The sequence below is a fragment of the Pteronotus mesoamericanus genome, unplaced genomic scaffold (assembly GCF_021234165.1).
Source record: "Pteronotus mesoamericanus isolate MK-2021 breed Mesoamerican mustached bat unplaced genomic scaffold, CSHL_Meso_final contig_657, whole genome shotgun sequence".
NCBI lineage: Eukaryota > Metazoa > Chordata > Mammalia > Chiroptera > Mormoopidae > Pteronotus > Pteronotus mesoamericanus.
This window is the reverse complement of record NW_026555229.1, coordinates 3,244,737-3,268,932: the sequence shown is the minus strand read 5'-3', so window position 1 is coordinate 3,268,932 and position 24,196 is coordinate 3,244,737. Positions and strand designations below refer to the sequence as shown.

The window sequence follows — 24,196 nt, the reverse complement described above, 5'->3', positions numbered from 1 at the left end:
ACATAAAGAATAGAAAGGGCTGAAAGGCTGAAAGAAAAAAAACGCACACATAATTTCTCTTAGTGAAGTTTTATCTTTTAACTTGACAAGAAAAATCTTCCTTTGTGGATGTCTGTCTGCAGCTTATTGGCCAGAACCATGATACATGGCCACCTCTTGCTTCAAGGAAAGCTGGTAAATTTTATATTTTAGCTTTTCAGTCTCTACAGTAGTGGAAGGCAAAATATAAGGGAGTGTATTTAGGATTTGTGTTGGCAAGTCAACAGTATCTGCCACGTAGTTTCATAGGATTATTTGAAGGATTCAATGATACAATGTAATTTAAAAAATTAATAGAGTGTAATTTATTTTTTGAATTAGCATGTGTATTTTATTTTATTTTTTTGGATTTTTATTTAAAAACTTTTTTTAATTCAAATATATTTGTCTCCATTTTCCTGCCACAACTTTCCCCTGCCCCACCCACCCCATCCTCCCTCACTCAGTCCTTCCTCATGGAGTATACTTTAAATAAGTATAAACTATATTATTCCTCTTGCCTTCTATTGCTCATCTTAAGAACTTAAGAAGAGTGTAAATTGAATTAATTTATTCTAATTTTGTATTCAAGCCTCAAAAAATCTATGAGATTAGTTACTTGAATATTAAATAATTTCACCTTATTTCCTGCATTCTAGAACTTGGTATAAATATGTTTAGGCATAAATACTGCATTATTTCCAACCAGCTCCCCTTTTTTCACACAAGAATCAATGAGGACCATTCCCACACCTGGCTAATCTTTGATTACCACACATTCTAACCCTCATTGTCATGGGTTGTTATTTATATCTGGGCTTCTGTTTTAGGGCTTTATTTATGGATTTGAAGATTATTTGTCCATAACAATGTTCCAATCTTTATGGTCACATGCCCAATTTTTTTCTTAAATATTGTTGAGCATTGCCTAAAGAGCCAAATCTTTCTACTGGTACAATCAACATGGACATTCACTTTTTTTTCCTCCTTCCAAAGCCATTGGTGTCAACAATGGCAGAGCAGTTACTTTTTACCATTTTCTCCTGAAATCCTTTAGTTTGCTAGGTAAAACTTGAAAGTTTCTAGAGTTGCCATCCAATTGCTGTTGATAATATAATTTGTTTCTATGATAATCAGCTTAATTTGTAAAAATAAACAACTTTAGAGCATGGAAGCTCCCTGGTAATTGGGATGCATTCTAGATGAATGTTTTTGAGGAAGGTTGTTTTCTGGAGAATATCCCTTGAGTGGAAATAATAGGTATGAAAAGTAAAAAAAAATAGTCTATCACTAACGAGAAAATATTGGGAAAGAGGAAGATTTGAAAAGTGACTCGTTCTAATCTTACTTCTTTAGTGACTCACAAAATATGTCTAGATTTAAAGAGTGATTACTAAGTCAGAATGTAGCCAGAGGCATATGAAAAAATAGCAGGAGAAATTCTAAGCAACTACCCCATAGGTCGGCAGTCCTAGTTTGAATTGAGTTGGCTGGTTGGGAGGTAAATTTGAGAACAGGCCAAACATTCTGAATACACATGCTGGAGCTATCACCTTACTTGGTCCTATGGCATGAAGTAGAAGAAATGACCTTCATGCTCACTAGTATTCAGAAAAGGTGTATTATTTTTCCCCATGGAGAATGCTAAAAGATGTTAAGAAAAGGCCCCAGGAGGTAAATAAGTACTAGAAGTGAGTTTAGAAGGGGAATGGAGTAATAAGAATCTTAAATGAGGTCAGAGAGTTAAGAAACAAAAACATCTCCAAAGAATTTGGAAATGACTAGAGAAACTTGCAGGTTGTATCATGAAATTGGAGACCCTTAGCTTTATTACTTCTGAATTTTCAGTCTGATTAAAATACTGGTAGTTTATAAATTGTTATTTGGGGATGAAACAGGACTTGGATGTGTGTATGGTTTTGTTTATTTATTTTTTAAAATTATCTTTTCACTTTTCAATTGTGCTGCCTGCCGTTTTTCTTTCTTATTATAGACATTGTTCGAAGTGATGTTGCCTTAGATAAACAGAAAGGCTGCAAGATTGCCCAGCACCCTGATATTATGCTGGAGCTCCAGCGGGAGAAGGCAGCTCAGATGCATCTGGTTCTTCTAAAGGAACAGTTCTCCAATACTTACAGTAATCTCATATTAACAGGTAAGGCTATTAGAGTCAGCTAGAATCTTAGAGCACCATGGACTGATGGCTTCCATCAGTTAGCAGCGTGATGCTTGGGAGACACTAAAGTGGGAGCCAGATGAGCCCACATCTGTCTGTCTTTACTCACTGTATCTGCCCCCTCCCCCTTTTTAAAAAAAATTGTGATGTGACTCTTGTCTTCCTATAAAAAACATTTCTTGTAGTTTGCAGATGTATTTTGGCTTGAGGTTACAGGCGATTCAGCATGTGTGTTCTTAAAAGACAGAACCAATGAAAACCTAATGAAGCCTTATAAAAACATGACTTTTTAGATGTGTGCCAGTAGATTTGAGAGAATTACTAAATTTGGTGTCTAAGAAGCAGCTATTTTCCTCTTTCTGTGTATGTCCTTTCTATGAACCCAGTGAATATAAAGATGAAATGTAAAAGAGATAATGATCCACAGGCAGAGTTGAGAATGTTCTGTTCGTGGTGGAGTTTGAAAATATCTGGAGAATTGGACTTTCTTTTTAAGGGCAAAGCAGCTATGAGATGGAGCCATTCTTCCTTACATCCTTGGCTCTAGGAAGGAAGTGAATATGTATAAGAACTCAAAGGAGAAACAACTTCTTGCAGGGTTGCTTGCAAACTTTGCTGGTAAAGAACACGTGAGTTGCATGTCTTTGTCAAGCTTTGAAAAAGATTCCAATAGCAAATTCTCATGTGAGAATCATGAAGGGCTTGAGATGAACTAACAAGAGCAGTTCAAGTTACCTCTATTTTCTTGAGGGCATGCAAGGCAGACCTGTGTTATATTGACCCAAATAAACCTTAACAAATCAAAAGTGTGTGTTTTTCCTTGTTTGTGAATATTTAAGAAATATGAAGATGGACTGTCTGACAGGCTATGAACATCTCACACTTATTTTTGTCAAGTCCAAGTTAGGAAAATTTTAACTTGTTTTTTTACAGGCTTCTTGGCATTTTACTGGTATTTCTGAGTGACAACCGAATTGTTTTGCTTTTTAAAAAGCACAAGTGTTTCTCAACTTTTCATTTTGTACCTGGTGGAAAACCCAACAGCATGAGATGAAAGGCAGATATAATGTGGCTTTGGAGAGCAGAAAAGAGGATTATGGATTTCATAAGTATAGGCGCTGTTTTTTGCTCTCTGATAGGTCATTAAAGAGGGAAAACTTAAAAGTGATTTATAGACAATGTATGTATTTCCCTAAATTGGTTAGTGAAACTGTGTTTAAGTTTAGATGTTTGGGAAGAACAGATTTCTCTACCTCAGATGTATACATGTACATATTTTTAGTGCTTTCCAGATCAGTTATTGGAAGTGAAATATTTTTTATTCCATCCTTATTTTAATATCTTAAGCACATATTAGAGAGGTCAGACCCCATATTCTTTAATGTGGCATAGAAAGGGCTTAGGGTAATTCAAACCCTAAACTGTGGACTCAGAGTGTGGCTCAAAGGCATATTATCTTTGAAAACACAAGTGTTCTATTGAGTTCAATGGAATCTTTTCTAATTCTCAGTAACATAATCCCTTTGGATGTTTATTCACAGTTCAAACTGTTGGAATCAACATTGTCAACTTTTACCCTGACAACTTGCTTACTTTCCACTAAACAAACTTACCCTAGTGAAGAGCCTCTTTCCTGCTCTCACTTCTCCCAAGCTGCTTCAAAGGGTCCTCAGGCATTTTCCACATTTTTCACCCAAATGCCTGTGCAGAGGTGGTACCTTGCTGCAGACAGAGCATTTGGTGTGCCCTGGTGTGTTTACATGAAAGTTCAGAAGGTTTTGGTTCCAGGTGTTGGGAAGAGATGGAGTCATTTCAAATTAGCACCAATGGCAAAACTATTTTAATGTCCTTTAACTAAGTCTTTGATTTTATACAGTGTGGTTTTCTAATTGTTATGAAGTCTAATCCTTGATTTCTTGTATAAATTTTGAGAACATGGTCTCCAGACAGCTAAACATAATATTTAAACATAACTAAACTAACTTTTGTAAATATTTCCCTTTTCAGTGATGAATGTATATTGGTAAGGAGGGTGAGGTTGAAGGGGCAGAGACCTCTCAAATGAAGTGACTTTCTTTACCAACATGTTCAGAACACCTACTCTAGGAGCTCTGCTTGGTGATGGTCCACCTATTTTGTGTAACTCTAGCATAATGTTTGAGATATCTGCAGTAAAGTATTTGTGTGGGAACAGGATGAAGAAGCTGGGCCTCCAAAATCTCAGATAGAGATCACTTTTTCACACCTCTGTTCTCCCCTCCACACCTCTCCCAATTATTTTCAGAATTTGATGTATATGGGTAGCAATGTATCATAATTGCTTCCTGATCAGTTAATGGTATATTCTTCATTTAAATTTTTTCTTTTTTAATTTTTTAAATTTAAATACTTTATTGTTTATGCTGTTACAGTGGTCCAAATTTTATCCTCTTTGCTCACCTCCATCCAACCCAACCCCCGACCCCCATATCACTGTCCAAGTCCATGGATCATGCATATATGTTCTTTGACTAATCCCCTCACCTTCTTTCAACCAGTCCCTACCTCTCCCCTCCCCTCTTGCAGCTATTAGCCTGTTCCATGTTTCTATGCTTCTGGTTCTATTTTGCTCATTAATGTATTTTGTTCATTAAATTCTACTTATAAGTGAGATCATGTGGTATTTATCTTTCACCCACTGGCTTATTTCACTTAGCATAATTAGTCTCCAGTTCCATCCATGCTATCGAACAAAGTTTAAGAATTTATTCTTTTTTTACTGCTGTGTAGTATTCCATTGTGTAAATGTACCATAGCTTTTTTTATACACTCATCTCCTGATGGGCATTTAGGCTGTTTCCAAATCTTGGCTATTGTAAATAGGGCTGCTGTGAACATAGGAGTATTCCAGTATTCTTGGGGTATATTCCCAACAGTGGAATGGCTGGGTCAAAAGGCAGTTCCATTTTTAATTTTTTGAGGAAATTCCATACTGTTTTCTACAGTGGCTGCACCAGTCTGCATTCCCACCAACAGTGTACTACTAGGGTTCCCTTTCTCTGCGTCCTTGCCAGCACTTGTTGTGTGTTGATTTATTAATGATGGTCATTCTGACAGGTGTGAGGTGATATCTCATTGTGGTTTTAATTTACATCTCTCTGATGGCTAATGATGTTGAGCATTTTTTACATATGTTTGTGGGCCATCTGTATGCCCTTGGGAGTTTTTTTTTTATTATTGCTTCAGTTTCATTAGTTGTTACCGGTCTATTCATGTTTTCTGCTTCTTTCTGATTTAGTTTTGGAAGATTGTATGTTTCTAGAAATTTATCCATTTAGCCCAGGTTGTCCTATTTCTTGGCATATAGTTGTTCATAGCATTTCCTTACAATCCTTTGTGTTCTGTGGTATCAGTTGTTACTTCTCCTTCATCTCTGATTTTATTTATTTGGGTCCTCCCTCTTTTTTTCTTGATGAATCTGGTTAAAGGTTCATCAATTTTGTTTATCTTTTCAAAGAATCAGCTCCTGGATTTGTTGATCTTGAGAATTGTTTTTTAGTCTCTATGTCATTTATATCTGCTCTGATCTTGATTATTCCCTTCTTCTACTCATTCTGGGCTTTGTTGTTGTCTTTCTAGTTTTTTTAGATGTAGGATTAGAGTGTTTATGTGACATTTTTCTATTTTCTTTAGGTAGGCACATAATGCTATGAACTTCCCTCTCAGGACTGCTTTCACTGTGTCCCATAGGTTTTGGTTGTTGTATGTTCATTTTCATTTGTTCCAGATACTTTTTTATTTCTTCCCTGATCTCATTGTTAAACCCACTCATTATTTAATAGCATGTTATTTAGCCTCCATGAATTTGAATGTTTTTGCATCTTTTATTGAGGTTGATTTCTAGTTTTAAGCCATTGTGATCAGAGAAAATGCTTGATATTTTTTCAATTTTCTTGAATTTGTTAAGACTTATTTTGTGTCCTACTATGTGGTCTGTCATTGAGAATGATCCATGTGCACTGGAGAAGAATATGTATTATGTTGCTTTGGGATGAAGTGTTCTGTAAATATCAATTAAATCCATTCAGTCTACTGTGTCAGTTGTTTCCTTGTTGATTTTTTCCTTAAAGGTAGCTGTTTCTTTGTTGATTTTTTGTCTGGAAGATCTGTCCATTGGTGACAGGGGGTTGTTAAATCCTTTACAATGATTGTATTGCTGTTGATCTCTTCCTTAAAGTCCTCCAAAATTTTTCTTTATATTAGTTTGGATGCTCCTATATTGGGTGCATACATGTTCATAAGGGTAATATCTTCTTGTTGAATTGATCCCTTTTGTATTATGTAGAGACGTTCTTTGTCTCCTACTATGGCCTTTGTTTTGGAGTCTAGTCTGTCAGATGTAAGTATTACTACCCCAGCTTGTTTTCTTTTTTTTTTTTTAATCTCCATTTGCATGGAATATTTTTTTCCATCCCTGTACTTTCAGTCTGTATAAATCTTTGTTCTGAGGTGGTTCTCTTGTAGATAGCATACATATGGGTCATGTTTTCATATCCATTCAGTGATCCTATATCTTTTGATTAGAGATTTAATCTATTTACCTTTAAGGTTATTATTGATAGATACTTAAATCATTGCCACTTTTCTCTTTATTTTAAAATTGGACAACTTAGATCACAGTATAGGAAACAATTAATAAAGTGATTGAAATATCAGTGTAGTAAGAAATTAATTGATTGAAATGTCAGATGGTTAAAAGCATGTTAAAAATATTGGTTATTGCCCTCCATGTCACAAGCAAGCCCTCATTCTTACATGCTTCATCTTTATATGATGTGACTACCAGCAATGAGGTGAGATGCATGCCTTCATATTCTGCATTTCTGCTCATGATCTCTCTTAAACAGGCATCCATCAGATGAGGGTAGATGATATTCTAGCTTTGAGGGTCTTCTGACCATTTATTAAAGGAAACAACTATAATACTAGTGACAGCTCAGTTAATGGAAACTAATAATAATTATTTAATGCATATATCTTATTGAAGTATTCCTCATTATATCATATTGTTTTAAAAGTAGATTATATTTTTGCATTGTACTAAACATGCCTTTCTAAAAATTTTTTTATTGTATTTTTTCCATTACCATTTAACCTCCCTTATACACCCCTCCCTGCTGCAATCACTACACTATTTTCCATGTGAATGTGTCCTTTTTCCATTTTGCTTGATCCCTCCACCCCATAAACCCCACCCTATAGCTGTCACCGTACTCTCTATCTATGAGCCTGTCATGTCTTCATATTTTTATGTGAAAGATTTACATTGTATTGGAAATAATGTTAGCTTCACTTGTCATAGAGGGTTTTAAACTAAACTCTAAGGTTACAGAAAAGTGAAGGAGTAATTACAGTAGAACATCAGTGATAGAACTATTTTAAATGGTGATGAGTCAAATACTACACTTATCAGGCTGACTCACCAACATCTGACTGTATACTGGTCCTGTAGCTCTTTGATTCTGATAGTGTTAATGTCACTGCATGTTACTCAAGGAGTGATAAATGAGAGGGAAATGTGGGTAGGAACCTTTAAGAAAGAACAGGGATCATGTCTTCAATTCCTTTTTGCTCTCATGATTCTTAATATAATTATGTTCTCTAAATTTGTTGAAAATGTTCTATTGTGTACATAATAGATGAATTTACTTGAAGATTCTTTGTAAGGAATGATTTTGACATCTATTAAATAACTTTTATAGGTTTAGATTCAGTTATTTGCCTTCCCTCACCTCACTCCCTCCCTCTTTCTGAGATATCAGTTGAATTTGTGTGGCAGATCCCTATACTATAATCAAATGAAAAATAGAAAACAAAAGCTGTAAGTCAACCTTTAAGGGGCAATACATTTTCTAGGATTTTTTTTTTTTAGGACATAAACTCCTGGAGGGCAAGAAATAACTGGGTAGCCTGAACCATAGCCATTATAAATGGATGGTGTTACTCAAGATGCTTTCTAGAATTTCTTTATGAGGTCTCTTGTTGTGTTATTGGCTGCCAGTTAATTTTACAATTAATGAGATTGAGCATATCTCTTCATGTGCTTATTTGTCATTTATTGATCTTTGGTGAAGTGTCTCTTCAAACCTTTTACTCATTTTTAAAAACTATTAATGAATTTGTTTCCTTACTATTGAGTTTTGAGAATTTTATATGTCTTTTGGTCTATAAGTCCTCCATCAGGTATGTGACATGCAAATATTTTTTCCTCTGTGACTTTTTTTCCCTAACAGTTCCTGTTGAGAACAGAACAATTTTGATGCAGTCCAGTCTGTGAACTTTTTTATGGTTTTCATTTAAAATTTTAATGTATCTTGTCAAATAATGTTCAGAAAAGGTTGTAGCAATTCCCATTCCCACTAGCAGTGTACAATAGCAATTATTTCCTAGCATTCACATTAGCACTGGGTATTAGTGCTCTTTTCAATCTTTTTCATTATAACAAGTGAGAACTGTTATCTCATTGCAATTTTCTGGCTATAGCCAGAGTGAGTATGTTTTCACATATTTATTGATGATTTGCATTTTCTTTATTCTGTGAATTACCTACTTATACTCCTTGTTTTTAAAAATTGGGTGTCGATCTGTCTCTTATCAGTTTGTAAGCACTCTTTTTGAATTAAGAACGTTAATCCTTTGTTATATGTATTGCAAACCATTTTCCTCCCTAGATATTATTTATTTTTTGACTCTTTTTTAACCTTCATCTGAGGATCTGTTTATTGACTTTAGAGAGAGAGGAAGAAAAAGAGAGAGAGACAGAGAGGGAGAGAGGGATAAAGAAACATCAAATGGTTGCCTTCCACATGCACTCTGACCAGGGATCAAACCCACAACACAGGTATGTGCCCTGACCTGGAATTGAACCCACAACCTTTCAGTATATGGAACAGTGCTTCAACCAACTGAACTACATGACCAGGGATGACTCTGTTTTTAATTAAGAGCTTTAATCTTTAAATATGACTGGAATTTATGTTTGTATATAGTGTGATGTAAGTATGTAACATTGTTTTCTTCCAAGTAACTAGCGCTTTGCATATACTGTTTTTAAAATGAAACATGCTTTTGCTACTAAATTGAAACATTATATATATTATATATTATACTCCCACATATGTTTATACCTACTTCTGAACTCTATTTTCTGTCATTTTCCTATTGTTTATTTCTGTGCCAATGCTGTTATTATTTGAAATCTAGTAAGGTTTATTAACCACTCCCTTATTTTTCCTTCCAAAGTTCCCATGACAATTCTCATATAATTACTTTTTGAAATGTGTGTTATTTATTTATTTGTTGTTGTTGTTGTTCAAGTACAGTTGTCTCCATTTTCCCCTCACCACTCTCCCCTCCCCACCCACCCCTACTTCCCATCTTCGATCCTACATGGATTTCTTCTTTGGCTTTGTCTATATGTCCTTTATATGTGTTCCTTGATGACCCCTTCCCTTCTTTCCTCTGTTATCCCCCTCACCCCTCCTCTCTGGTTACTGTCAGTTTGTTCTTTATTTCAATGTCTCTAGTTATATTCTGCTTGCTTGTTTGTTTGGTTTTAGGTTCCACTTATAGATGAGATCATAATGTGATTTGTCTTTCACCACCTGGCTTATCAGTAAACGAGTGGATCAAAAAACTATGGTACATTTACACAATGAAATACTACACAGCAGAAAGGAAGAAGGAGCTCCTGCCCTTAGTGACAGCATGGATGGAACTGGAGAGCATTATGCTAAGTGAAATAAACCAGGTGGTGAAATGTATTTTTAATTTTCAAGAAAATTCATTACTGGATTCTGGTTCGCAGGCCGGCACTCAGTCCACTGAGCCACACCAGCCAGGGCCATTACTGGATTCTGAATGGGATTACAATCAATTTATATCCTAATTTGTGAAGGATTCATATTTTTCTGATACTGTCTTCCACTTAAGACCATGGAGGATATTTCGTTTTACTTGTTCAGTTCTCATTTTATGTCATTTTATAATATTTTATAATTTTTCCTTTAGCTTTCTTGTTCAATTTATTCTCTAATAATGTATACTTTTGGTGGTATTAAGGGGGAATTTTCTTCTCTTTATAACTTATTTCCAATGTAGAGAGAAGTTGTTGATCAAAGGTAAAGGTAGATTTGCCCCTTTTCTAAGTTTCAACCATTTATTTTCCTTTTTAATTCCTAATAACTTCCCAAACAATATTGAAAAATAGTGCTGATAGTTGCTTTTCGCTAGATTTTTTTTTTATCTTCACCTGAGGACATTTTCATTTGCTTTTTTAGAGAGAGAGAAAGGGAGAAACAAAAATTGATGTGAAGGAAGCATCAGTTGGTTGCCTTGTACACAACCAGACTGAAATAAAATCCACAACTTTTTGGTTACTGTTATGGGACGACACTCCAACCACTAAGCCACACTGACTGGGGTGCATTTTACATGATTTTAGTAAAAAATGACTGTATTATTTCACATGTGTAAACATCTGTATACTCACTAACAACAGTACTTTTAAAGTCAAAATATATTTCAAGGAACATGTATAAAGGACCCATGGACAAAGCCAAAGTGGGGAAGGATTGAGGGTGGGAGATGGGGGTGGGTGGGGCAGGGGAAAGTTGTGGCAGGAAAATGGAGGCAACTGTATTTGAACAATACAAATTTTTTTTAAAAAGTCAAAATATATTTTTTTAAAATGAGAATGACTTTATTATTATTTATGATAGAGATAAAAATATTTGGTGGTTATTCTTTTAGATGTATCTCTCCATACAATATACATATACTCTAGTTATAAACAGGTAGGAAACACAAACACATTTTATACAAATCAAATAATATACTACATTTCTATTATTTTTGTAACTTCTTTTTTTCTTAATATTTTGTGGACATCTTCCTATGTCAAAGTATATAAGTTCACACTTTTTGTAATGGGTACATTAGAATTGCTTTGTATGGCTATATTATAATTGTTTAACTGGTCTATTCATAGATATCATTCTTGTCTTTGATTTTTCATGATAGTAAACAATGATGTGATGAGCATCGCTGTATATATATTTTGTACAATTCCTAGAAGTATGAGTGATATGTCAAAGGAATAAACATTTTAAAATTTTGATTCATTCCTTTGAATTGTCAAAGGAATTGTATGACATTACAGAAAGGTCATATCAGTTTACAGTTATACCAACAATGCATGAAGACCTCATTTATCTTGTCTTTTGCTAATGCTGATTGTTTTACATCCTTTTATCTATGTCAGTGTAATTAATAATAATTGATATGGCATTGTTGGCTTTAATTAGACTTCATGGTTACTGGTGAGGCTAATAATCTTTTTATATTCTTTGCCATTTCTATTTCTCCTGCTAATTGTCCATTTCTTTAGCCCACTTTTTAAATTGGGTTATTGGTCAATTTCTTATTGAATTATAAGATCTTTTTATATATTATGGATAATATTTTGTCATGTATATTGTAAAAAATGTATTCTTGGACTTTTTAAGTTTGTTTTTATTTTATGTATAGTTTAGTAGTCTTTACATTTTGTTTTTCTTCTGCCTCTCTCTCTTTCTCTGTGCTCACCGCTGCCAGACTAGCAGTTTGGGCATTGTCTCTGCCCTGCCCTTAGTGTTCCTTGTGCAGAACTAGATTTTATAGTGGTGTTTTGTTCTGCTATGTGGTAGTATTTGGGGTGTTATGCATGCAGTCTCCAGGTGACATGGCTTGCCTCAGTTCTAAGTATCCTGTAACCTCTCTCACACCTTCTCCCTGCCACTTCCTACAAATGGTTGCCTCTGGCAGTGCTTCCTCACCCCCACCCCTCATTTAGTAAATCTGGCTCTCACCCACCATTTCTCCCAGGGCACTTTTATCTGCATTTTCATATAGGAGTCAAACTACTGGCTGCCAGTGATGAGGTTGACAGTTTTGGAGCAGCGGCTACTTTAGATATAGCAGTTAGGGAAGGCTTCTCTTAGCTGAGACTTCCTAGCTGGTAATCAATTGTTACTATGTTCTAAGCCTCACTGTCTCCATCATTAATAGGTGGGTATTAATATGTACATTGCTTTTCTCTTAGAATTATTTTTGGGAGTCAGTGTGTGTCAAGACTAGAGGAATACTGTTCTGTTTTTTCTATTTGAATAATAAGATAGTGAGTGTGAAAAAACTTCATAGATAGTATCTCTTATAAAGAAGGAATCATAGTAGTCCCTTGGTACAGAAATGCACAAGTGATTGGGCAGGTTTTAATTCTATCTAGTATACTGGTTAAACATGTGAATTTTGGAATTGGATAGTCTGAGTTTGACTCTAGAATAGCCACTTAACAGCTTTCTCACCTTGGGTAAGTTTATTTATTTATTTACTTAGTTATTTTTTATCCTCTCTTTAGCTTTGATTTCCTTAGGCATAATATGGTGACTGTATCTTACCTACCTCAGAGAATTGATTGAGGATTAAATGAGGTTATGTGCGTAATACTTTAGCACAGTGCCTGGCACACAATAATTATTCAGTATATGTTAGATTTATTATTGTGATTAACCTTATTATGCTTTCAAATGCAAATATTACTCTTGGGTAGCTAAGTTCTTTTTTTTTCTGTTGCTGAAATCTGTCTGCTATTAAAACTTCAGTTGACACAGTTTAATAAGATAAAACCAATCAGTAACAATGTTGAGCTTTGCTGTTAACTTGTGGTAACTTCATAAACCTTTCCAGCACTCTGAACCTTGGATTTTTCAGTTATCTAGGATGTATGTAAGGATTAGTAAAATAAAGCACAAAGGTCTGAAAATGTGTAATATGGGAACATAGCTCATAATTTCTTGGTCAAGCATTTTGAGTTTCTTCAATACATGATACTAACTGGAGGACTGTCACTTAGTATTAGAATTCTTCCTGATTACCCTAAAATGAAGGTCTGAGGTTGAGCGGAAAAGAAATCAGATGCTATTTTACCTGTTTAAAATGAGCCTAATGTCATTATCAACACAATGAAGTGTTTGTTTATAAGTCAGTGGCCATACCCAAGTGCACAGTCTTGAGGTTAAATAACACATGATTAGAAGTTCCCCTTTTCTCCAACTGCTTTATGGTTTTAAGTTGAAAAATATATTCTGTTGCTTTGAAGTACTCTTATGAACCATCATATAAAGGATGAATTTTTTTACAAACTCTATTTTAGATTCAACAGACATAAAATAACACTTAAATAAGTATGATCAGGAAAAAACGGTACCATAGAAGAAAATGATATAATTACAAAAACTGTGCATTTGTTCATTAAAGGCATTGTATTGGCAATTAGTATAAAGTATCACCAAAGGACTTTTTTTTTTTCTTAAGTGCTCATGTTCTGTTGCTTTCAAAATCAGACTTGGGAGCATCAATTGCTTGATTACCAAGTTGATGTATGCTTTGCTTTTGTTAATCACCAAATGAACTTTTCTGTTTTCAGGAGTCTTTGTGTTAGGAGATTTGGAGAGATGACTACTTCTTGCTTATCATCTGTACTTCGTAAGATGATGTATGTAGTAAGGGATCTTTTGAATTCATTTTAACTTTAGCTCTCTCCTGTTTTCTCACTATGAGAGGCAGTTTCTCATAGGTTCCTTCATTTAGGCTGATGGTGTCACATGAGAATGTAATTAAATAAAAGCAGTATTTTGGACAGTTAATTAAATGCAGACAGCCATCTCTGCAGGTGTGGTTGAAGTCAATGGTGGATTTTAGAGTATTTATGTCAGGGTTCTTCAAGATCCAGGTGGGTTAGATAGGCACTCTAAGAGCTATGCAAGGAAATCCATGGAGTGGAGGAGTTTTGCTAATAATTAATTGTACAGTCATCTTGTCAGAAGATTATTAGTTTTTTACATTTTTTATTTATTCTCAGAATAGAGTAGGAATTTTCACAGTTGGGAGGTATTGACAATGTACCATCATTTGTTAGTTTATTTTAGTGTATCTCAACATATTACAGTTCACACATGCCAAATTAAGTGGACTTAAAGGAAGCAGTAGCGGGGTGGGGGGAGGGGGGCAGGATGAAAGATGGTGGAGGGATTAACCAAAAAACCCTTATGCACAACCTATGAACATAGACAATATGGGGACTGGCTTGGGGAGGGTAAAGAGTGGAGCTGGGAGGAGGTGAGGAAAGGGAGAAAAAGTGGGAACAACTGTAACAGCATAAACAATAAAAATAAATTTTTTAAAAAATAAAGGGGTTTTTTGAAAAGAAACTGGATTAAATATAGTTCTAAAGCCAGAGAGGAACAACAAGGAAATTGCAAAACCAGTGGTTTGTCTTTTGATATGAAATCTTTGTTAGCCACATAAAGTGGTAAAAATAATCTGACAAGAAGTTGTCCAAAAAATGTCTGAATTATCAAAACTATTTGAAATTTACATGTTACTTTATTTTCATCCTCACCTGAGGACGTGCTTATTGATTTTAGAAAGAGGGGAAGGGAGAGAGGAAGAAAGGGAGAGGAACATCGATATGAGAGAGAAACATCAATCTGTTGCCTCTTTCATGCCCGCAACTGGGACCACACCCACAACCCAGGCATGTCCCTGACTGGGAATTAACTCTATGACCCTTTGTTTTATGGGACGATACTTCAACCAACTGAGCCACACTGGCCAATGTTTATATGTTATTTTTAATAATGTGTCTTATGGAACATTGATACAAAGGCCAGACATTATTAATACTATTTTAAAAATAGGAGCGAAAAAGTTTTTGAGCCATTATCAAAATAAGACACAATTTTAAAATATTGCTTACTTAATTTTTAGCTGACAAATTAAAATTTTTTAATTTTAACCTGTTTTAGAATGAAACTAAATTATTATTACAGTAGGAGGTACATGTGTAATATATATTATGTGTGTAGTTATATATTAATATACACATATTTATATATGGATGATTTATGGTAAATGTTTTGCTGATGTAAAGTAAAAAAATTGGAGACCAACAACCTATGAAGAACTTTGTTCCTCAAAGAAGTATAAGACAGTAGGTAGAAACAGGAACTTTAGGGTTAAATATACATTTTTCTTTTTTTTTGCCACTGAATTTTATCTTTATTTTTATTTTTGATATTATTGCAGATGTCCTCATTTCCCGCCTCCCCATTGCCCCTCTCCTGCCAGCCCCAGCTTCCCCTTCCTTTTGACTGTCACCACACTGTTCAGACACAGGTTTTGATTCTGTACTTAACATGTACTAGTTGTGAGGACCTCATGCAAATTATTTAATCTCATTCCCATTTGTATTATAGGGAAAATAATGCCTTACATGGTTTGTGAAAATTAGATTAACTAATGTTATGAAGTGCTTAACACAAAGCCGTATACTCAATGAATGATAACCATTATTATTATAATTATATTATCAATTAAGAGATTTATTGTCCTTTAGAGAATCTTCCATAAATTAACTCATGTTTCAGATAATATCATAATGCAAAGTGGAAAAAAGCTAAGTAGATTTCAAAAGAACCAAGTTTTTAAGTTTCATGATTGCCAGCACTAGAGTTTTCCCTGTATCTGTTTTGAGTGTCTGTTTTTGTTAGGGTCTAGGCTTTGGAGTAAGTAGAGACTTTATTACAGAGATTATCAGGGCATGGGTAAATGAGTATACTTGCTACTCTTTCCAACATCAACTTTTAGTCTCTAAAGAGGAGAAGTGCAACGATTCTACCATTTCTTTAGTCTTTGGTCTGTTTTTCTTTTGAATGTAATGGCTTCTACTGTTAGAAGTTACCTGTTCCTTTTCTTAGTATGAATTTATAGTGCTACAGATAAAGATCTATAATCTCACACATAACCTGGGTGAGTGTGGAAGTATGGTGGGAGTAGGAAGTGATAAATTGTACTATGCAGTAGGGAAAAATAACATTTTGTTCATTTGTAATAGCCATTTTATTCTCCTGTGACTTATGTTGTAAAATGTATTATTGTTACAGTGATTGATGGTTAAGGTATTAGGGAGAAATTTTCAGAGTTGAGAAACCTAGATTTCAGCTTTGCTCTTTACTTCACATACACCCTGGGGCAAAACTTAGCTTCCTTAGTTCAGAAATTTGGATTTAATACCTGCCTTTTGTCAACAGAGATCTGAGCACCTCTTATGTGTTAGCATTATACTATCCACTAGGGATATGTATGTGATAACACGTGATCTGATTCCTGCCTTCCTTGAAAACGTAGTCCAGAAAGGAGATACATGTGCAAGCAATTATAGCTCACTGTGATTAGGGCTATATTACAGAAACAGTAGTCTGAATTAGCCTAGGGAAATAAGAGGGATCTTCATGAATGAAGTGGTGCTAATGGTCTCTAAATTTCCTACTCTTACATTAAATTCTGGTTAGCACTCATTGAAGAAATTAAGGACTGTTGGGCATAAGAGCAGTTCTGTTCAAATTTTTTGGTCGCCTGTGTGATGCCATCAAATAAAATTAGTTTATAGGTAAGTAACATACCCTTTTTTGTACACTAAGATTAGAGGCACTGTATGTAGGTACTTGGCTATGTGGTTTGGAATTAAAATTGTTGAACACTTTGGAAGATCTCAATTGTTCAAAAAATTATCTTCTTATTCTTTTTCCTCATTTCTCTCTTTTGCTGTGTGATGATATACTTCAGGGCCTCACTCTGTTTTCTCCCTCCAGGTTTTAATCCACACTAATGGTTTGAACTGTCATATAGAGGTAGGTCCTCTTGGTGGAATGTGCAGGTTATAGAATTTTATTTTCCCTCTTTAAGGTAAAGGATGCAAAATTATGAACTCAAAATTATACACAAAAGTTTATATGGAAAGGCAAAAGACCCAGAATAGCTAACACAATACTGAGGAAGAACAAAGCCAGAGAGGACTGATACTACCTGACTTCAGACTTACTGCAAAGCTACAGTAATCAAGATAATGTGCTATTGGTGAAAGAATAGACAAATAGATAATGGATTAGAATAAATAGCTGAGATATAGACCTTGACAGATATAGTCAACTGGTCTTTGACAAAGGAGAAAGCTAATTCAAGAGAGAAAAGTTGGTTTTTTTCAACATGTTGTGCTGGAACAATTGGACGTCTACATACAGAAAAAATAAGACTCTAGAAACAGATCTTTCACTTTTCACAAAAATTAACTGAAAGTGAACCATAGACCTAAGGTAACAACTACAAACTAAACCATAAAACTTCTAGAAGATAACAGAGAAAAAAATCTAGGTGACCTTAAGTTTGGTAATGAATGTTTTTATATAACACTGAAAGCATGCTCCATGAAGGAAAAAATCGAAAAGTTGGACTTTATTAAAATTTAAAACAGAAATACAGAAAACATTTTGAGGGTTGCTAGATGGGAAGGGGATTGCAGGATGAGTAAAAAAGGTGAAGGGATTAAGGAGTAACAGTTGGTAGTTATAAAATAGTCATGGGGATATAAAGCACAGCATAGGGAATATTGTCAAAATGTCATAATAAAAATATAATAACTATGTATGGTATCAGATGAGTACTAGATTTATTGGGGTAATCATTTTTCAATTATATATATGTGTGATCACTATGTTGTATACCTGAAACTACAATAATATAATGTATGTCAACTGTAATTGAAAAATAAAAAAATTATTGAAAAAAACTTTCCTTTGAAAGACACTCTTAAGAGAATTACTAAATAGGTCCAGAAATCCTTCGAATTATTTTTCCCCCCTGTATTTTTGTTGTTGACACTATTATAGATGTCCCCATTTCCCCTCATCTTTACCCCCTGCTCCCAGCCCCTGCCCTCGCCCCTCCTCTGGCCATCCCTACACTGTTGTCTGTGTCTATGAGTTATGTATATATGTTCTTTGGCTAATCCCTCACCTTCTTTCATCCAGTCCCCCTCTCCCTTTTGACATGAATTCTTAATTTTTAATTTAGAATAATATGAAATGATATTTTATGTTTGACTTGTCAAAAAATTATCTTCCCTTTCTCTTCACGTACACTGTTGTATGTATTTCAAAAGAGAAGTTGCTGATCCTCTACACATTTATCAGAAATTTGTTTTATGAAAGGAAAAGTGACTGACAATGAAGGTTTGAATGATGTTTTTGTGGATTTTGGGGTGATTTCAATAGAATTTTTTGGTTTCTCTGTGTATTAGTTTCCTAATCCATTAATAAAGGAGAAATGTTATAAAAATATTTTTCTTCTGTCATCAGGATTTAAGTGAAATGTGTATTTTTTTTCCAGTAAAAGTCCTGTTTTCAGTTGCCAATTTCCATTTACTCTGAAAATATTTTTCCAGGATTGCCATTTTCTCATTACATTTTGTGAAAATGGGACTCTGTATTTCCTCCTATAGATCAGTTTTTTCTGTAAAGTCTTCTCCTTTCCAAAGCACTGAAGTCATACTTTATATTGGGAGGGAAGAGGATGCTTATTGTCTGTGCTTCTAAGGCAAGGGGGACATATGTTACACCTGTCAGTGGTAGAGCTGCTACACACACCCTGAGGAGCAGTTTCCACATTTGTGCTGTGACTCCTTTACTCCTTTCTCTTTAGAGAGGACTTCTGGCTGAAGAGCTGACCAGAAGCTGAGAATGCCATCTCCTTTTCAAGTTGTCCTAGTCTAAAGAACAGTTTGTACTAAGCAGGAAACAGTACAGGAACCTAATGCTAAGGAGCATGACTTTTTCTTTTAAAATAACTTCAAGATTATACTTTTTGAGGAGGAGAAACCCCCAAACTAACTAACATCCTCTGTTGTTTTGTGTGATAATCCTGTGTATGATGTTTAAGAGATGTTTGCTTATGACACAAACTTACTTGCTAACATATGTTATCTGGAGAACAAATTGGTATGCCTTCCTTAATGATTTTTTTATTTATACTGTTTCCATCCCCATCACATCATTCTCTCCAGGCGTATATATGTACATTCACAGAACCCAATTTTAATGGGACCTCACACAACCAATACCATAGTCATCAGTGATGTTTACTATTTTTATTCCTTCTGACTTAATTGTTGTATCTGTGATGACTCCATTTTTTTTTCATATTCTGGCATATCCAAATGAGTGTATGGAAACTTTTCTTCATGTCATCTTTAATGTCTTGGGAGAAGAGGCAAATAGAAGAGAAGAACAGAACCCACATTTGTGAAGCAGCCAGCAAACATTCTGGAGTATTTGGGGGTATTGAAGACTGCCACTTCTGTTCCATTTTTTTCTTTTGAAAAGAAAAGACAAGAAAGAGCCAGCTCTATATAACACAGGAGCTTTCTGTTTAGCATTATTATTCCATTCTTGGAACCACCCAATTTTTGGCTGGAAAAACAATCTATTTCACCCTGTTCCTGTTGGGAATAACGCTTTTTTTTAAATTAAATTTTTTTTTTTTACTGAATTTATTGGAGTGATATTGGTTCACAAGTGTAAAACTCAATAAAATGTCATCAGCACACTGCATCGTGTGCCCACCATCCCAAGCAAAGTCTCTTTGTGTCACCATTTCCCCACCTTTGCTCACATTCACGTGCTCCACTCCTGTTTGACTATAACCACTCTGTTGCCTGTGCCTATGTGTTATGTACATATGTTTTTTAGTTAATCTTGTCACCTTCTTTCATTGGTTCCCCCAACCCACTCCCTCTCTGATGGCTGTCAGTCTGTTCCATGTATCCATGCCTCTGTTTCTATTTTGTTTGTCAGTATTTTTGTTAATTAGATTTCACATATAAATGCAAGTGTATGGTATTTGTTCTTCCCTGACTGGCTTATTTCACTTAGTGTAATAATCTCCAGGTCAATCCATGCTATTGCAAACAGTAAGATTTCTTCTTTATTTACAGCCCAGTAGTATTCCACTGTGTAAATGTACACAGACTTTTTATACGCTCATCTACTGATGGGAATGTGAGGTGTTACCAGATCTTGGCTATTGTGAATAACTCTGCAATGAAAATAAGGGTGCATGTATTCTTTCAAATTAGTGTTTTGGGTTTCTTCAGTTTTATTCCCAGAAGTAGGATTGCTGGGTCAAAAGGCAGTTCCATTTTTATTTTTTTGAGGAAACTCTATTGTTTTCCACAGTGGCTGCACCAGTTTTCATTCTCACCAACAGTGCATGAGAGTTCCCTTTTCCCCACATCCTCACCAACACTTGTTTGTTGATTTATTGATGAGAGCTATTCTAATAGGCATGAGGCAATATCTCCTTGTGGCTTTAATTTGCATTTCTTTGAATATTAGTGATGTTGATCATCTTTTCATGTGCTAATTGGCCATCTGTATGTCTTCTTTGGAGAAGTGTCTATTCAGGTCCTTTGCCCATTTTTTAATTGGGTTGTTTGTCTTCTTGGTGTTAAGTTTTATAAGTTCTTTCTATATTTTGGAAATTAACCCCTTATGAGATATATCATTGGCAAATATGCTTTCCCATCCAGTGGGTCCCCTTTTCATTTTGTTGATGGTTTGGGTTTTTTTTTTTGCTGTTCAGAAGATTTCTAGTTTGATAGAATCCCATTTATTTATTTTTCCTTTGTTTCCCTTGCCTGAAGAAATATATCGTCAAAGTTATTGTTACAAGAGATGTCTGAGATTGTACTGCCTGTATTTTCTTCTAGGATTTTTATGGTTTCATGACTTACATTCAAGTCTTGTATCCATTTTGAGTTTATTTTTGTGTATGGTGTAAGTTAGTAGTCTAGTTTCACTTTTTTTTTCACATACCTATCCAATTTCCCCAGCACCATTTATTGAAGAGACTGTCTTTATTGTATACTCTTGCCTCCTTTGTCAAATATTAATTCACCATAAAGATGTGGCTTTACTTCTGGGCTCTCTGTTCAGTTGAATTGATCTAGTAATACATGCTTGTTCTTATGCCAGTACCAGGTTGTTTTTATTACAATGGCCTTGTAGTATAGTCTGATATCAGGTAGCATGGTACTTCCAACTTTGTTCTTCTTTGTCAAGATTGCTGAGGCTATTCAAGGCCATTGGTGTTTTAATAGGAATTGTGTTGACTCTATACATTGCTTTGGGTAGTATGAACATTTTAATGATGTTAATTCTTCCAATTCATGAACACAGTATATGCTTTCACTTATTTGTATCTTCCTCAGTTTCTTTCTTTAATATCCTATAATTTTCCTAGTACAGGTCTTTTACCTTCTTGGTTAAATTTATTCCTAGATACTTTGGTTTTTTTTTGTTGTGATAATAAATGGGATTTAAAAATTTTTCTTTCTGATAGTTCATGGTTGGTATATAATAATGCCATTGATTTATGAATATTAATTTTGTATCCTATTTTGACAAATTCATTTCTTAGATTGAGTAGTTTTTTGGTGGAGTCTTTAGGGTTTTCTGTGTACAATATCATGTCATCTGTGAATTATGACAGTTTTACTTCCTCTTTTGCTCTTCGGATGCCTTTTATTTCTTCTTGTCTAATTGCTGTGGCTAAGACTTCTAGTACTATGTTGAATAAGAGAAGTGAAAGAGGACATCCCTGTTTTGTTCCTGATCTTAAGGGAAATGGTTTTATTTTTTCCCCATTGAATATGATATTGACTGTGGGTTTGTCATATATGGCCTTTATTATGTTGAGGTATGTTCCCTCTATTCCTACTTTGCTGAGAATTTTTATCATATGTGGGTGCTGGATTTTATCAAATGCTTTTTCTACACCTATTGATATGATCATGTGATTTTTATTCATTTTTTTTTTATGTGATGTATCATGTTTATTGATTTGTGAATATTATCCCAACCTTGGATCCCCAGAATAAATCCTACTTGATCATGATGTGTGACTTTTTAAATGTATTGGTGGATCTGGTTTGTTAATATTTTATTGAGGATTTTAGCATCTGCATTCATCAGGGAAATTGGCCTATAATTTTTGTTCTCTTTGTAGTGTCTTTATCTGGTTTTGGAATTAGGATAATGCTAGCATCCTAAAATGAGCTTCGTCCCTGACTGGTGTGGCTCAATTGATTGGGCATTGTGCTGCAAAGGAAAGTGTTGCCAGCTTGATTCCTGATCAGGGCACATGCCTGGGTTGTGGGTTTTGTCCCTGGCCAGGGCACATATGAGAAGCAACCCACTGGTGTTTCTCACTCACATCTATGTTTCTCTCCTTCTCTTTCCCCATCCCCTTCCCTCTCTCTAAAAACAAACAAATAAATAAAATTTTTTAACAAAAATGAGCTTGGGAGTCTTCCTTCTCCTTGAGGTTTTTGGAATAGTTTGAGAAGGATAAGTATTAGTTGTTCTATGAATGTTTGGTAAAATTTGCCTGTGAAGCCATCCGGCCCAGGATTTTTGTTTGCTTAGAGTTATTTGATTACTTCTTTATTTTTATTTTTTTAAATTGTAATCAGTCTATTTTGTTTTCTGATCCTTCCTGATTCACTTATGGAAAATTGTATATTTCTAAGAATTTTTCCATTTCTTTAGGTTGTCATATTTGTTGGCATACTGTTATTCACAGTATTTTCTTACACTCTTTTGTATTTCTGTGATATCAGTTACTTCTCTTTCATTTCTGATTTTATTTATTTGAGTTCTCTCTCTCTTTATTGTTGAGTTGGTTAAAGGTTCATCAATCTTATTTAGAAACAGCTCTTGGTTTCATTGGGTCTTTTGTATTTTTTTTTCAGTTTCCATGTCACTTATTTCCACTCTGATCTTTATTATATCCTTTCCTTACTTACTCTGGGCTTTGCTCCTTGTTCTTTTTCTAGTTTTTTTAGGTGTAGGGTTAGACTTTTCTTTCTTATTGAGGTAGGCCTGTAATGCTCTGAACTTTCCTCTCAGGATTGTTTTGCTCTATCCCATAGATTTTTGCATTGTTGAGTGTTCATTTTCATTTGTTTCCAGGTAATTTTTTAATTTATTCCTTTCTCTCTCTCTTTTAACCCATTCATTGTTTAATAACATATTATTTAGTCTTCATGTATTTGAACGTTTTCCAATTTTTTTTTTATTGTAGTTGATTTCTAGTTTCCTACCATTGTGGTCAGAGAAGATGCTTAATATGATTTCAGTCTTTCTGAATTTGTTAAGACTTATTTTGTGTCCTAATGTGTGGTCTGTCTTTAAAAATGTTCCATGTGCACTTGAGAAGATTGTATATTCTAATGCTTTGAGATGAAATATTCTGTTAATATCAATTAAGTCCATCTGATCCAGGGTGTTGCCTAAGGTTACTGTTGTTTTTTTGATTTTTTTGTCTGGTAAATGTATTTATTGAAGACAGTGGGGTGTTAAAGTACCCTACTATGATTGTATTGCTGTTTTTCTCTCCTTTAATGTGCACCAATATTTTCTTTATATGTTTAGGTGCTCCTATGTTGGGTGCATATATGTTTACAAGGGTTATATCCTCTTTTTGGGTCGATCATTTTAGTATCGGGTAGTAACCTTTACCTTTATCTTTTGTTATGGCCTTTGTTTTGTAATCTATTTTGTCAGCTATCAGTAATGCTACCCCAGCTTTTTTTTTGTTTTAATTTGCATAAAATATTTTTCCCATCCTTTCACTTTTAGCATATGTGTGTCTATTTTTCTGAGGTGGGTCTTTTGTAAACAACATATACATGGCTTATGTTTTCTTATCCATTCAGCTACTCTATGTCCTTTGATTGGATAATTTAATCCAGTTACATTTATGTTTACTATTGATAGGTACTTATTTATTGCCATTTTATTCTTTATATCTATGTTCCTCTCTTGACTTATTTTTTTCTTTTCTTTTTATTTAAAGTAGGCCTTTTAACATTTCTTGCAATACTGGTTTGGTGGTAATGGACCCCTTTAGTTTCTTTTTCTGGGAAGCTTTTTATTTCACCTTTAATTTTGAATGATAGCTTTGTTGTATAGTCTTGGTTATAAGTCCTTGTTTTTTATCACCTTGAATATTTCATGTCAGTACCTTCTG

The 24,196-nt window shown here is 34.5% G+C and overlaps 1 protein-coding gene across 3 annotated transcripts in view; it reads left to right on the top strand.

Annotated features, from left to right (window-relative positions):
• Nucleotides 1–24,196, top strand: part of HPSE2 (heparanase 2 (inactive)) — a 650,239-nt gene that overhangs the window by 61,235 nt on the left and 564,808 nt on the right. For 2 of the 3 annotated variants that reach the window (XM_054581333.1, XM_054581332.1), the window contains exon 3: nt 2,012–2,173. The exons of the other annotated variant lie outside the window; for it this stretch is intronic. In XM_054581333.1, coding sequence (XP_054437308.1) covers nt 2,012–2,173 — 162 coding nt within the window. The remainder of the gene's footprint in view (nt 1–2,011; nt 2,174–24,196) is intronic. 3 annotated transcript variants of the gene reach the window in all.